This window comes from Pseudonaja textilis, chromosome Z (genome assembly GCF_049901715.1).
Source record: "Pseudonaja textilis isolate UNSWEBS1 chromosome Z, rPseTex1.2, whole genome shotgun sequence".
NCBI lineage: Eukaryota > Metazoa > Chordata > Lepidosauria > Squamata > Elapidae > Pseudonaja > Pseudonaja textilis.
Genome location: NC_142008.1, coordinates 116,654,846 through 116,665,463, shown reverse-complemented (window position 1 = coordinate 116,665,463; position 10,618 = coordinate 116,654,846). Strand labels below are relative to the sequence as shown.

Here is a 10,618-nt window from a genome sequence, read left to right as displayed (position 1 = left end):
TAAAACCATGATGTGATCCTCTAGCTAAAATTATGCACAGTTTGGTGAACACACAAATCCCATCCCTGGCTGGCTCTGCCCACCCCACCTCTTCCACCTCAGGAGTCCCCACACGGCCCATTTTGGATGCCAGGTAAGTACAGGGCCTATGTGGAAGCTCAGAGAGGGCAAAAAATGGGCCTCCCAGAAGTTCCAGAAGGGCAGAAACGGGTCCATTTCTGGCCTCTGGGGCCCTCCCAGAGACTTGAGGAAAGCTTCCAGAGCCTGGGGAGGGCAAAAACAGCCCCTTGCCATGATGGTCCAGGAGGCCAACTAGGCCATGCCCACCATGGTCACACCCACCAGCAACCAGGTAGAGAACTGGTTGCTGAAATTTTTGAAGCCCTGTTTTTATTCCATGATGTTAGTATTGCTGTGGATTCACATTAGCATTCTCTCCCTGAAAATGTGGATGAAGTTCTCCTTCAAATGGCTATGTGGTTTAATAGGCATTCCTTAACAGGTAAAAAAGAGTTTCCTCTATTAAATGGTTGTTCATTTTACCTGGTAAATGGGAGTCCTGCTCCATTGTAAGAAACTTTGAATTTGAACAATGAAGCCAATTTTTATCATCATTCTCCTTTATTTTTATTTTTATTGGCTTCTACTCAATATTAAACCACCAGACACTTATTATCTCACCAATAACAAAATAATTATTTCCTATAGGAATCACAATATTTTTAGGGCCAGACTTGCTGAGCAAAAGCATGTTAAAATTCAACAACAATCAAGATGCAAGCATCTGTTTACTTATTCATTATCTCTTGAACCACAGGGAGAGAGGGATAAGGGGAGGGGGGAGCCAGTTGGATTCATTGCTATATAGTCCTTTCTACCTTTTCTTCCTGCCAGAAAGACTTTACATATCCTAGTGTTAGCCAAAGTATGAATTTGCACTCACCATGGATCTCAAATAGATAGTGATGGATTTTATCATGAGGTGAATTGTCAGATACAAACCTTAGCTCAATCATTGGATGAACATTGGATTACTTTCCTATGGATCTGATAAAAGAGACAGACAATTTTACCATAACTAAAGAGTCAAAATGTTGTTCCTTCTGATATTTTGGGGTCACAAACAAATTGTCCAGAGCTGCCCTGCAAGTGATGCTTTCCTTGTTCCACAAGAGTGGTTCCAGCCTGGCAACATTATCATTGGTGGGATGATGTCTCAATTTTTCTACCATTTATATGAAATTGAATTTAAGGGACATCCATCTCTAATACAGTATGATTTACCAATGTAAGGATTTTTTTTTCTTCCCATGAAGTTTATAATCTTAAACACAATCCCCACCCCCAAATGCTTAAAGGAGTAAAAGCATTTTGAGCATAAATGAAAGGTTTTGTATAAAATCTATGACTTCTTTGTATTTCAGATATATGTGGTTTCTGGCTGCTTTGTGTTTCAAATATATCTTTCCTGCACTCTGAAAAGAGTGCAGAAAAGAGCAACAAAGATAATCAGGGGCCTGGAGGTTAAAACATATGAAGAACAGTTGCAGGAATTGGGTATGTCTAGTCTAGTGAAAAGGACTAGGGATGACATGATAGCCATATTTGACAGAGAAGAAGAGGTAAAACCATTCTCCAAAACACTTGAAGGCAGAAGAAGAAACAAGGGATGGAAACTAATCAAGGAGAAAAGCAACCTAGAACTAAGGAAAAAATTTCCTAATAGTGAGAAAAAATAGCCTTTGGAGTGGCTTGCCTTCAGAAGGTGTGGGTGCTTCATTACGGGAGGCTTTTAAGATACTGGACAGCAATTAGTCTGCCATGGCATAGGGTCTCCTGCTTGAGCAGGGGGTTGGACTAGGAGACCTCCAAGGTGCCTTCCCTGTCCCTGTTATTCTGTTGTTTTGGTTGTGAGGGAAGAAATGATTTTCTTTACATTTTATTCTATTACATTACTAGTATTCATCGCAAAATGTATGAAATTTCGGTGGAAGATGTTTTTGAAGAACATTTAGTTAGCTTAAATTAACTAATTGTTTTTTATGATTGTTCACTGCTTTTTAATGAGCAACTATAATAATTGAATAAACAAACAAACAAATACATGGACATGGTCATATTCTATTTTTTAGTAAACTAATAAAAATAAATGTGGAAGTTTGCAAAAAAGGCAGTCATTTATTTGATATAATATACCATTGTTGAAAAACATGAAAACACTGTCTGAAAAGTATATTTCAACTCTGTACAAGTTATTGAATATTTTAGAATTATTCATACTTCCAACAAGGATAACATTATTTGTTAATCATATAAAAATAATGCTACTTTATAAAAAGGATGAAGTATCTTTTTTCAACTGGAGTATTTAAATCATTGGCAGTGTAATAACTAAATTCTACCAGCATGTCCTTGCCATGGCCTTTGCTGTAAAGGAGATCAACGAGGACTCCCAGATCTTACCTAACGTCACTCTTGGGTTCCACATCCATGACAGTTACCACAACACAAGGATGACCTATCGCACCACTCTGGACCTGCTTTTCAAATCCCAGGAATTTGTTCCTAACTACAAATGTGATAGCCAGAAGAATCTCATGGCCATCATTGGAGGATTGGATGCTCCGACTTCATCCTACATGACACAAACTATAAATATCTTCAAGATTCCACAGGTAATTTTTGCACGAGGCTGAAAGAGAAACTTTGACTTCTTTTTTTAATGAATATCAGAGATGATTATTTTTCAGTGCCTTTCTGCAAGATGTCCATTAAATCCACTTTACTGTCCCTTCTACATTTTCTGTGGTGGCATAGTGGTTAGAATGCTGTACTGCGGTATAATTCTACTGACTGCCAGAGGTTCAATCTTCACTGGCTCAAGGTTAATGAAGCCTTCCATCTTTCCAAGTTTGATAAAATGAGGATGCAGATTGTTGGGGGCATTATGCTGACTCTGTAAACCACTTATGTAGAGAAGGCTGCAAAGCACTGTGTGAAGCAGTATGTAAGTCTAAGTACTATTGCTATTTTGCCCACAATTCACTCAAGGTAATCCAATCAACAAAAAATGAATTATGATGATAGATCAGAAAATCTAAAACAAACATTACACAACAAATTAAACTTATTTGATGCATGCAAGTAACATTGTGATATAATTAGCACCCAAGATTTAGTGATTAACTCTCTTCGTTATGTCTCAGTTTGTGTCTGATAATAATAATTCGATTTGCCTGGAAGGATTGGGGCTATGTGATACTTTTGGAGATCACTATAATAATTGCAGTAAAGGAGAACATGCTTGACACTTTCTTTTCTTCAAGAATTTCATGCATAGTCTTTCATTCTTAAGTATTTTATTATATCTACTGCAGAGTTGGACAGAGTGTTATCCAACAATAATTTTTAGGGTGGGTAGAATTGACATATTGGGGTAGTGAGAAAATATCCAGCTGTTCATGAGGATGTGCTTTCTGAAACTCTTTCTTTATTCTAATAAATAATAACTTTCCTTCCATTACTGTATATTCCCTTTTCTTTTCTTTCTTTTCCTTCCTTCCTTCCTTGCTTTATGCCTTTCTTTTTCTTCCTTTTTTTCTTTTCTTTTAGTTGACCTATGGTTCTTTTTCCCAAGAAGAGTTCCAACCTATTAAGTTATCTTCAGTTTACTGGATGGTCCCAAATGAGGACTATCAATACTTTGGAGTTATACAACTTTTCCTCCATTTTGGATGGACATGGATTGGAGTCTTTGCTTTTGAAACAAAGGGAGAACATTTTTTGCAGAAACTGTATCCATTGCTTTCAGAGAATGGGATCTGTTTAGCTTTCACACAAAAACTTCCAGAACGTATCAACTTGGAATACTTCCAAGAATTATTTGTTTTATTCACAAGCATTTCTAATAAATTGATAGATCAGAAAGCAAATGCTTTTCTTGTTTATGGAGACTCATTCACAATAGTGTGGCTCAGAACTGTCGTGGTTCTACATGATCCTGAAAATAAAGAGATTGCATTGTTTAGGAAGGTTTGGATCCTGATGAATCCGATTGATTTCATATTGACAGGATTTCAGAGGGGTTGGGATCTCCAGTTGTTCCATGGGGCTCTTTCCTTTACAGTGCATTCAAGAGAAGTTCAAGGCTTCAAAGAATTTCTTCAAGTCATCAAACCTTCAACCCACAAAAATGGATTTCTTCAAGAAGTTTGGCAACAGTTGTTTAACTGTCTGCTTTCAAAGGCAGACTTACCATCTTTGATCAATGAAACTTGTAGTGGGGAAGAGAATTTGGAGAATTTGCCTGCCCCTCTGTTTGAATTTCAGATGACTGGCCAAAGCTACAGTATCTACAATGCTGTTTATGCAGTGGCATATTCTTTGCATGCGGCAATACAATCAAAATCCTTACCAAGAGAAATTCAAAGGGTTGAATTTCTGGATATGCAACCTTGGCAGGTAATCATTCTGTGCCATACCTATCTTGTGTTTCAGTCATCATAGCTTATTTATCCTATGGTCACTTATAGAGAGGCAACAAAGCTATTAGTGTCAGAGGTTATTCTATGTTCTAAAATAAAAGAGTATGGACACAAATAACCTCTTTGTCAGTTTTAGCCTAGCAATGGAATTTATGTATCAATTTTCATTCCATAAATAACTGTTTCATCTCCACATTGAATTGGTCAATCTTATAAATTTACCCAGCCTGGTTTCACAAAGGATCTGGCTCAGTGATGGTGAAACTTTTTGTTGTGGTGTGCTGAAAGCACATGCATGTGTGATTGCGTGTGTGCATGCCAGCACCCACAGTGCAATGTGCCCCCTGCACATGCATGTGCAGAACCCACCACCACCACTTTACCTGCACTGCGCATGCATGCAGCTCCCAGATGATTTTTGACCCATTTGAGGCCTTTTTCGGCCTCCCAGAGGCTCAAGGGAAGCCTCTGCAGCCTTTGCAGGCCAAAAATCAGGCCCATTTCATCACTTCCTGTATTTCCAGAAATATGGGAAATGATGAAACGGGCCTGTTTTCAGCCTCCAAAGGCTACAGAGGCTTACCTTGAGCCTCTGGGAGGCCAATAAAGGCCTCAAATGGGCTGAAAATCAGCTGGGAGTCACATGAATGTGCAGTGCAGGTAAGTTTGGCTGGGGCTTATGTGCCCACACAAATGGCTCTCTGTGCCACCTGTGGCAGGCATGCCATAGGTTCGTCATCACGGATCTAACTAGTTTAGTGAAGAAAAGGACCAGGAGAGGCATGATAGCAGAATTCCAATATTTGAGGGGCTGCCCCAAAGAGGAGGGGATCAAGCTATTTTCCAAACCACCTGAAGGCCAGACAAGGAATAATGGATGGAAACTGAACAAGGAGAGATTCAACCTGGAAATAAGGAGACATTTTCTGACAGTGAGAACAATCAACCAATGGAACAGAAGTTGACTTCAGAAATTGTGGGAGCTTCATTACTTGAAACTTTTAAGAAGAGATTGGACTGCCATTTATCAGAAATGGTGTAGGGTCTCCTGCTTGGGCAGGGGGTTGGACTAGATGACCTACAAGGTCCCTTCCAACTCTGTTAATCTGTAAAAATAAAGGATTCAATTGCATTGTGCCTGAAGGCAGGATATCTTTTTTTGTGCTCCCCTCTCAAAACAAAAAAAACTTTTCTAAAATGTGGACATTTCACTTTTATTAGCTTTTTGCAATTTATTCAAGACAGGATTGTTAGATGGGAGACCTAGGACTCATCATACTATCATACTATTTTTGGTAATAGAGATATATTATATTTCTATGAAATGATATTGCAGGAGAAATGCTGAGTTTGGTTAGAATTTGTCATAATTGATTAATAAAACAAAAGTGAGTTCCACATCTCAGTTATTAATCATTCTTTGTGGGTGGACATTTCCTTCTTCTATATTTCAAACCAAGAAATGTTTTTCCTATCCTCCTTCAAGTAGCTGCACAATTTTCTTCAAGAGGTTTCTTTTAACAACTCAGCTGGAGAAAGAGTCTTCTTTAAAGACAGCAGAGAAGGTCCAGGTGGCTTTGACATCATCAACATGATCACTTTCCCAAATAGATCCTTTCAGAGAGTTAAAGTTGGAATGTTACACCCCGATGCTCCAAAAGGAAAAGAAGTTATGATTGAGAACAGAATCTTTTGGCACCCTGGTTTTAATCAGGTATGAAAACATGTTCATCTACAAAGGAATACATCCCCTCATAAAATGTTCTCATGAAGTTGTATTATTTTCAGAATAGGTCTCCCATCATTTTTTTTCAAATGTAATTAGAAACTGAACTTCTGCAATGGTCTACAGAAAATCCATATTATGTAACAATGCTGTAGATGATAGATAGATGGTAGATAGATAGATAGATAGATAGATAGATAGATAGATAGATAGATAGATAGATAGATAGATGCATACATACATAGAAATAGATGAGAGAAAAAGAGGGGGTGGTGGAAGACATTGGAGAAGGGAGAAGAAAGGCTAAAGGAAATATATTTTGCTGATATATTTTTCATGCCTACAAAAAAATCTTTTTTTTCCATTTTTTTATTATATAGGCTTCAATGAATGCAATTCTTTTGAATTGTATAGTACTAATTGCACTAATTTTGGAAGGTGTTCATAGTCTATTCACATGGATCAAAATCTCTTGTCTGTAAATAAAAGATATCTATGAATTATTGTGCACTGTGCTAGAGAGATGGAAAGAAAAGAGAGAGAGAGAGAGAAAGAGAGAGAGAGAGAGAGAGAGAGAGAGAGAGAAAGAAAGAAAGAAAGAAGGAAGGAAGGAAGGAAGGAAGGAAGGAAGGAAGGAAGGAAGGAAGGAAGGAAGGAAGGAAGGAAGGAAGGACCACCATATTTTATTTCACTAGGTAACCCTTCATTTATATTAACAGTAGTTATTATTCAGAGTTGCAATTTCTTCTTCTTTTGTTCTTGTCCCTATGATTTCAGGAATTTCTACAACCCCTCCTCTAAATATTAATAATATCAAATATTATTCATATAATCCAATTTAGATAATTTCCATTGTCTAATCTATATGCTTTCATATCTACATCTATCTCTCTAGCTTCTGCCTGTTTCTCTCTGTAATAACCCTTGTTCCCCAGGTTATTGGAAGAAAAGGGCTGAAGGGAGAGCATTCTGTTGTTATGATTGTGTTCCATGCCCAGAAGCAAAGATTTCAAATCAAACTGGTATTTCCACAATATATATTTTTATTATACCATTAATTTTTCATTAATTAACCATTCATTATATACAGTTCAAAGAAATGTAACATCCTGGATGTGTATTTGTATAATTAAAACTTTTACCAATATTTAATGAGATATATTTTTAGCTCATTCTCAAATTTGTTTATGGAAACCCTGCAATTATTATTCCACTGGGGATAGATGGATAAATGATACAGATAGATAAGATAGATAGATAGACAGACAGACAGAAAGATAATAGGATAGATAGATAGATAGATAGATAGATAGATAGATAGATAGATAGATGATAAATTAGATAGAGATAGATTAAAAGTTAGATAGAGAGATAGATATAGATAGGGAGGGAGGGAGGTAGATAGATAGATATAAATTTTATTTTACCACTGAAAGGAGGGGGTGGGGAGAGGGGTGGGGGAGAGGGGAGGGGGAGGGGGAAAGGAGGAAGATTAGGAGAATGAAGAGGAACAGGAGCTAATATTCACAATTCTACTTTTTTTTGCAATGGTGTTTTTGTCTCTGCAATTTTCAGTTTTCATGTAATAATATTAAATATTGAGAATACTGATGGTCATCCATTGCTTTAATTACCTTTGAGTGCTATGTGAATATAGGAATTTTCAATAACAGATACTGATTCCTAATATTTCCAAGATTATATGCTGAGCCAAATTGCTTGAGATGACAACCTACTCACTATAAATCCAGCTATGCAATGTCTGACCTAATAAATATATGAATGAGAGAAGATCAGTCAATGACATAGAGTAGACTCAGAATTAAGGAAAAAGGATGCTAGAAATCACAACAGCAAAGTAATTTCTTCTTACAAAAAATGTGAACATACCATTGGAGTTTATGGGCACTGACTTATTTCAAATTCTTTATCATTTTTTTTCTTTTTTGCCAAATAAAGCATTAAAATCAAATTTTAACTTCTGATTAAAATTTAAATAATGAATGTCTATTTATGTTTCTTGGATCCTACCTTTTTTTTTCAAATAAAATTGCTGATCTTTTCTTAGTTTACTCACTCTTTAGGAAACAGGAAAGCTAAACAGGTTTAAATGAATTATATTGTTTGCACCTCAAAGTCCGCACTTCTCATTCTCTTGTTATATATCCATCACCACAGTTATTTTTTCTATGTTTTGAGAAAATGGGAAACCCTACATTGGCTATATTGTAATAAATTTGAAAGTGTTGAAAAAATTCATTTCAAAGAATAGCAATAGCACTTAGACTTATATACCACTTTATAGTGTTTTACAGCTATCTCTAAGTGGTTTACAGAGCCAGCATAGTGCCCCCAATAATTTGGGTTCTCATTTTACCAACTTTGAAAGGATGGAAGGCTGAATTAACCTTGACCCATTCAGAATTGAACTTCTGGAGTGAGCAGTGAGTTATCCTGCAGTACTGCATTTTAACCACTGCGCCACCATGGCTCTTCCCTTCATTTATGCCAATAAATGGCAATAATAATTACTATTCTCTTCATTTATGCCAATCCTAAATGATAAAATTGAGGAAAAAATATATTTTCATAAAAATATGATCCAATTGGTAATATGTGGCATGAACTCAAAATGGAATAACAGTTGGCAACCAACCAGATTATGATTAGGAGTTGTGTGATGCAGTAGTTAGAATGAAATATAGCAGGCTAACTCAGCTCACTGCCAGGAGTTTGATCCTGACTAGATCAAGTTGCCTCAACCTTCCATCATTCTGATGTCAATAAAAAACCCAGATTGTTGGGGACAATATGCCAACTCTGTAAACAGTTTAGAGAGGGCTGTAAAAATACTGCAAAGCACTATATAAGTTTAAGTGCTATTACTATAAAGTGAAACACGATTTGCTGATACAAAAGTAGAATTTATGCCTGTCAAATGTTGTGATCTTTGTCACTTTGACTGGAATGATATGATTGAAAGTTGGCCTTCTTAGCAATGAACTACACTCATTGTCTGTACTAAATGTAATGCTCAAGTATCTCTTGCACAAACCTGGTATAACAGACCTGTCAGCCACCACAGCTTTGTCCATTAGAAAAGAAAGACTGTTAGCCTGTTGCTATGGAATACAGAAATGAAAAATGTCTTGACTTTTTTTTCCAGATATGGATGACTGTTTTGAATGTTCACAAGATCATTATCCAAATAAAAAAAAGAAAGGATGTATCCTGAAACCAGTAGTCTTTCTACATTTCAAAGAAACCTTAGGAGTTAGTTTAGTCTCCGCAGCTCTTTGTTTCTTCTTCTTGACATCTTGGGTACTTGGAACTTTTATTAAGCACATGGATACTCCCATTGTCAAAGCCAACAACTGGCCCCTCACCTACACCCTGCTTGTCTCTCTTCAACTTGGTTTTCTTTCTGCTTTGTTATTCCTCAGCCAACCTGGCAAAGTGACCTGCCTTCTCCGACAACCAACTTTTGGCATCACCTTCTCAGTAGCCATTTCTAGTGTACTGTCAAAAACCATCACTGTAGTTGTGGCTTTCATGGCAACTAGACCAGGATCTCAGATGAGGAAATGGTTGGGGAGAAGATTGGCTTTTTGTATTGTCCTTTCCTGTTCTCTCTTCCAAGTGTGTCTTTGTATTCTTTGGTTGTTAACATCTCCCCCATTCCCTGAGTTGGACATGCACTCCGAGATTCAAGAAATGGTTTTACAGTGCAATGAGGGATCATCTTCCTTCTTCTACTGTGTCTTGGGCTATATGGGTATCTTGGCCATTGCCAGCTTTATTGTGGCTTTCCTTGCCCGTAAATTACCTGACAGCTTTAATGAAGCCAAGTTCATCACCTTCAGCATGTTGGCTTTTTGCAGTGTTTGGATTTCCTTCTTTCCAGCCTATCTGAGTACAAAAGGAAAAGCCATGGTAGCTGTGGAGGTCTTCTCCATCTTGTCCTCCAGTGCTGCATTACTGGGATGTATATTCCTGCCAAAATGCTACATCATTGTGTTTAGGCCTGACCTCAACCACAGGGAGCAACTCAGAAAGAGAAATTAATGACACATGTGGTTTTTCTTGCTAGGAAAAATTGCTGACATAGTTGTTTCTGTCAAAAGAGGATTTATGGAGGATTACTATGTTTACTGAGATTTATTATGGGCATCCATTCCAAAAGAAATGTTCAGGCTGCTATATTTTCAACCATTAATTTAACCTAACCCTTTCTTATTTTGAATGTATAAGATTTTTAATTTCAATCCCTTTTCTTATTCTAAGGAATTTGAAGTAAACATGTATTTAACACAGTATCATAAGGTATCACTTTTGGATTGGTTGGATTTGTTAAATTCAGTATTTCTGGATGTTTGAAACCTGTACATATAATGTTACTTTAAAAATG

At 36.9% G+C, this 10,618-nt stretch overlaps 1 protein-coding gene across 1 annotated transcript; it reads left to right on the top strand.

Moving 5' to 3' along the window:
• Positions 1–2,390: 2,390 nt before the first annotated feature.
• LOC113448765 (vomeronasal type-2 receptor 26-like) lies at positions 2,391–10,275 on the top strand. Its single transcript, XM_087916461.1, has 5 exons — positions 2,391–2,675; positions 3,613–4,461; positions 5,974–6,198; positions 7,106–7,232; positions 9,377–10,275. Exons 1-5 carry the CDS (start codon positions 2,418–2,420, stop codon positions 10,273–10,275), a joined length of 2,358 nt encoding a protein of 785 aa, XP_087772587.1. The 5' UTR covers positions 2,391–2,417.
• Positions 10,276–10,618: the final 343 nt, after the last annotated feature.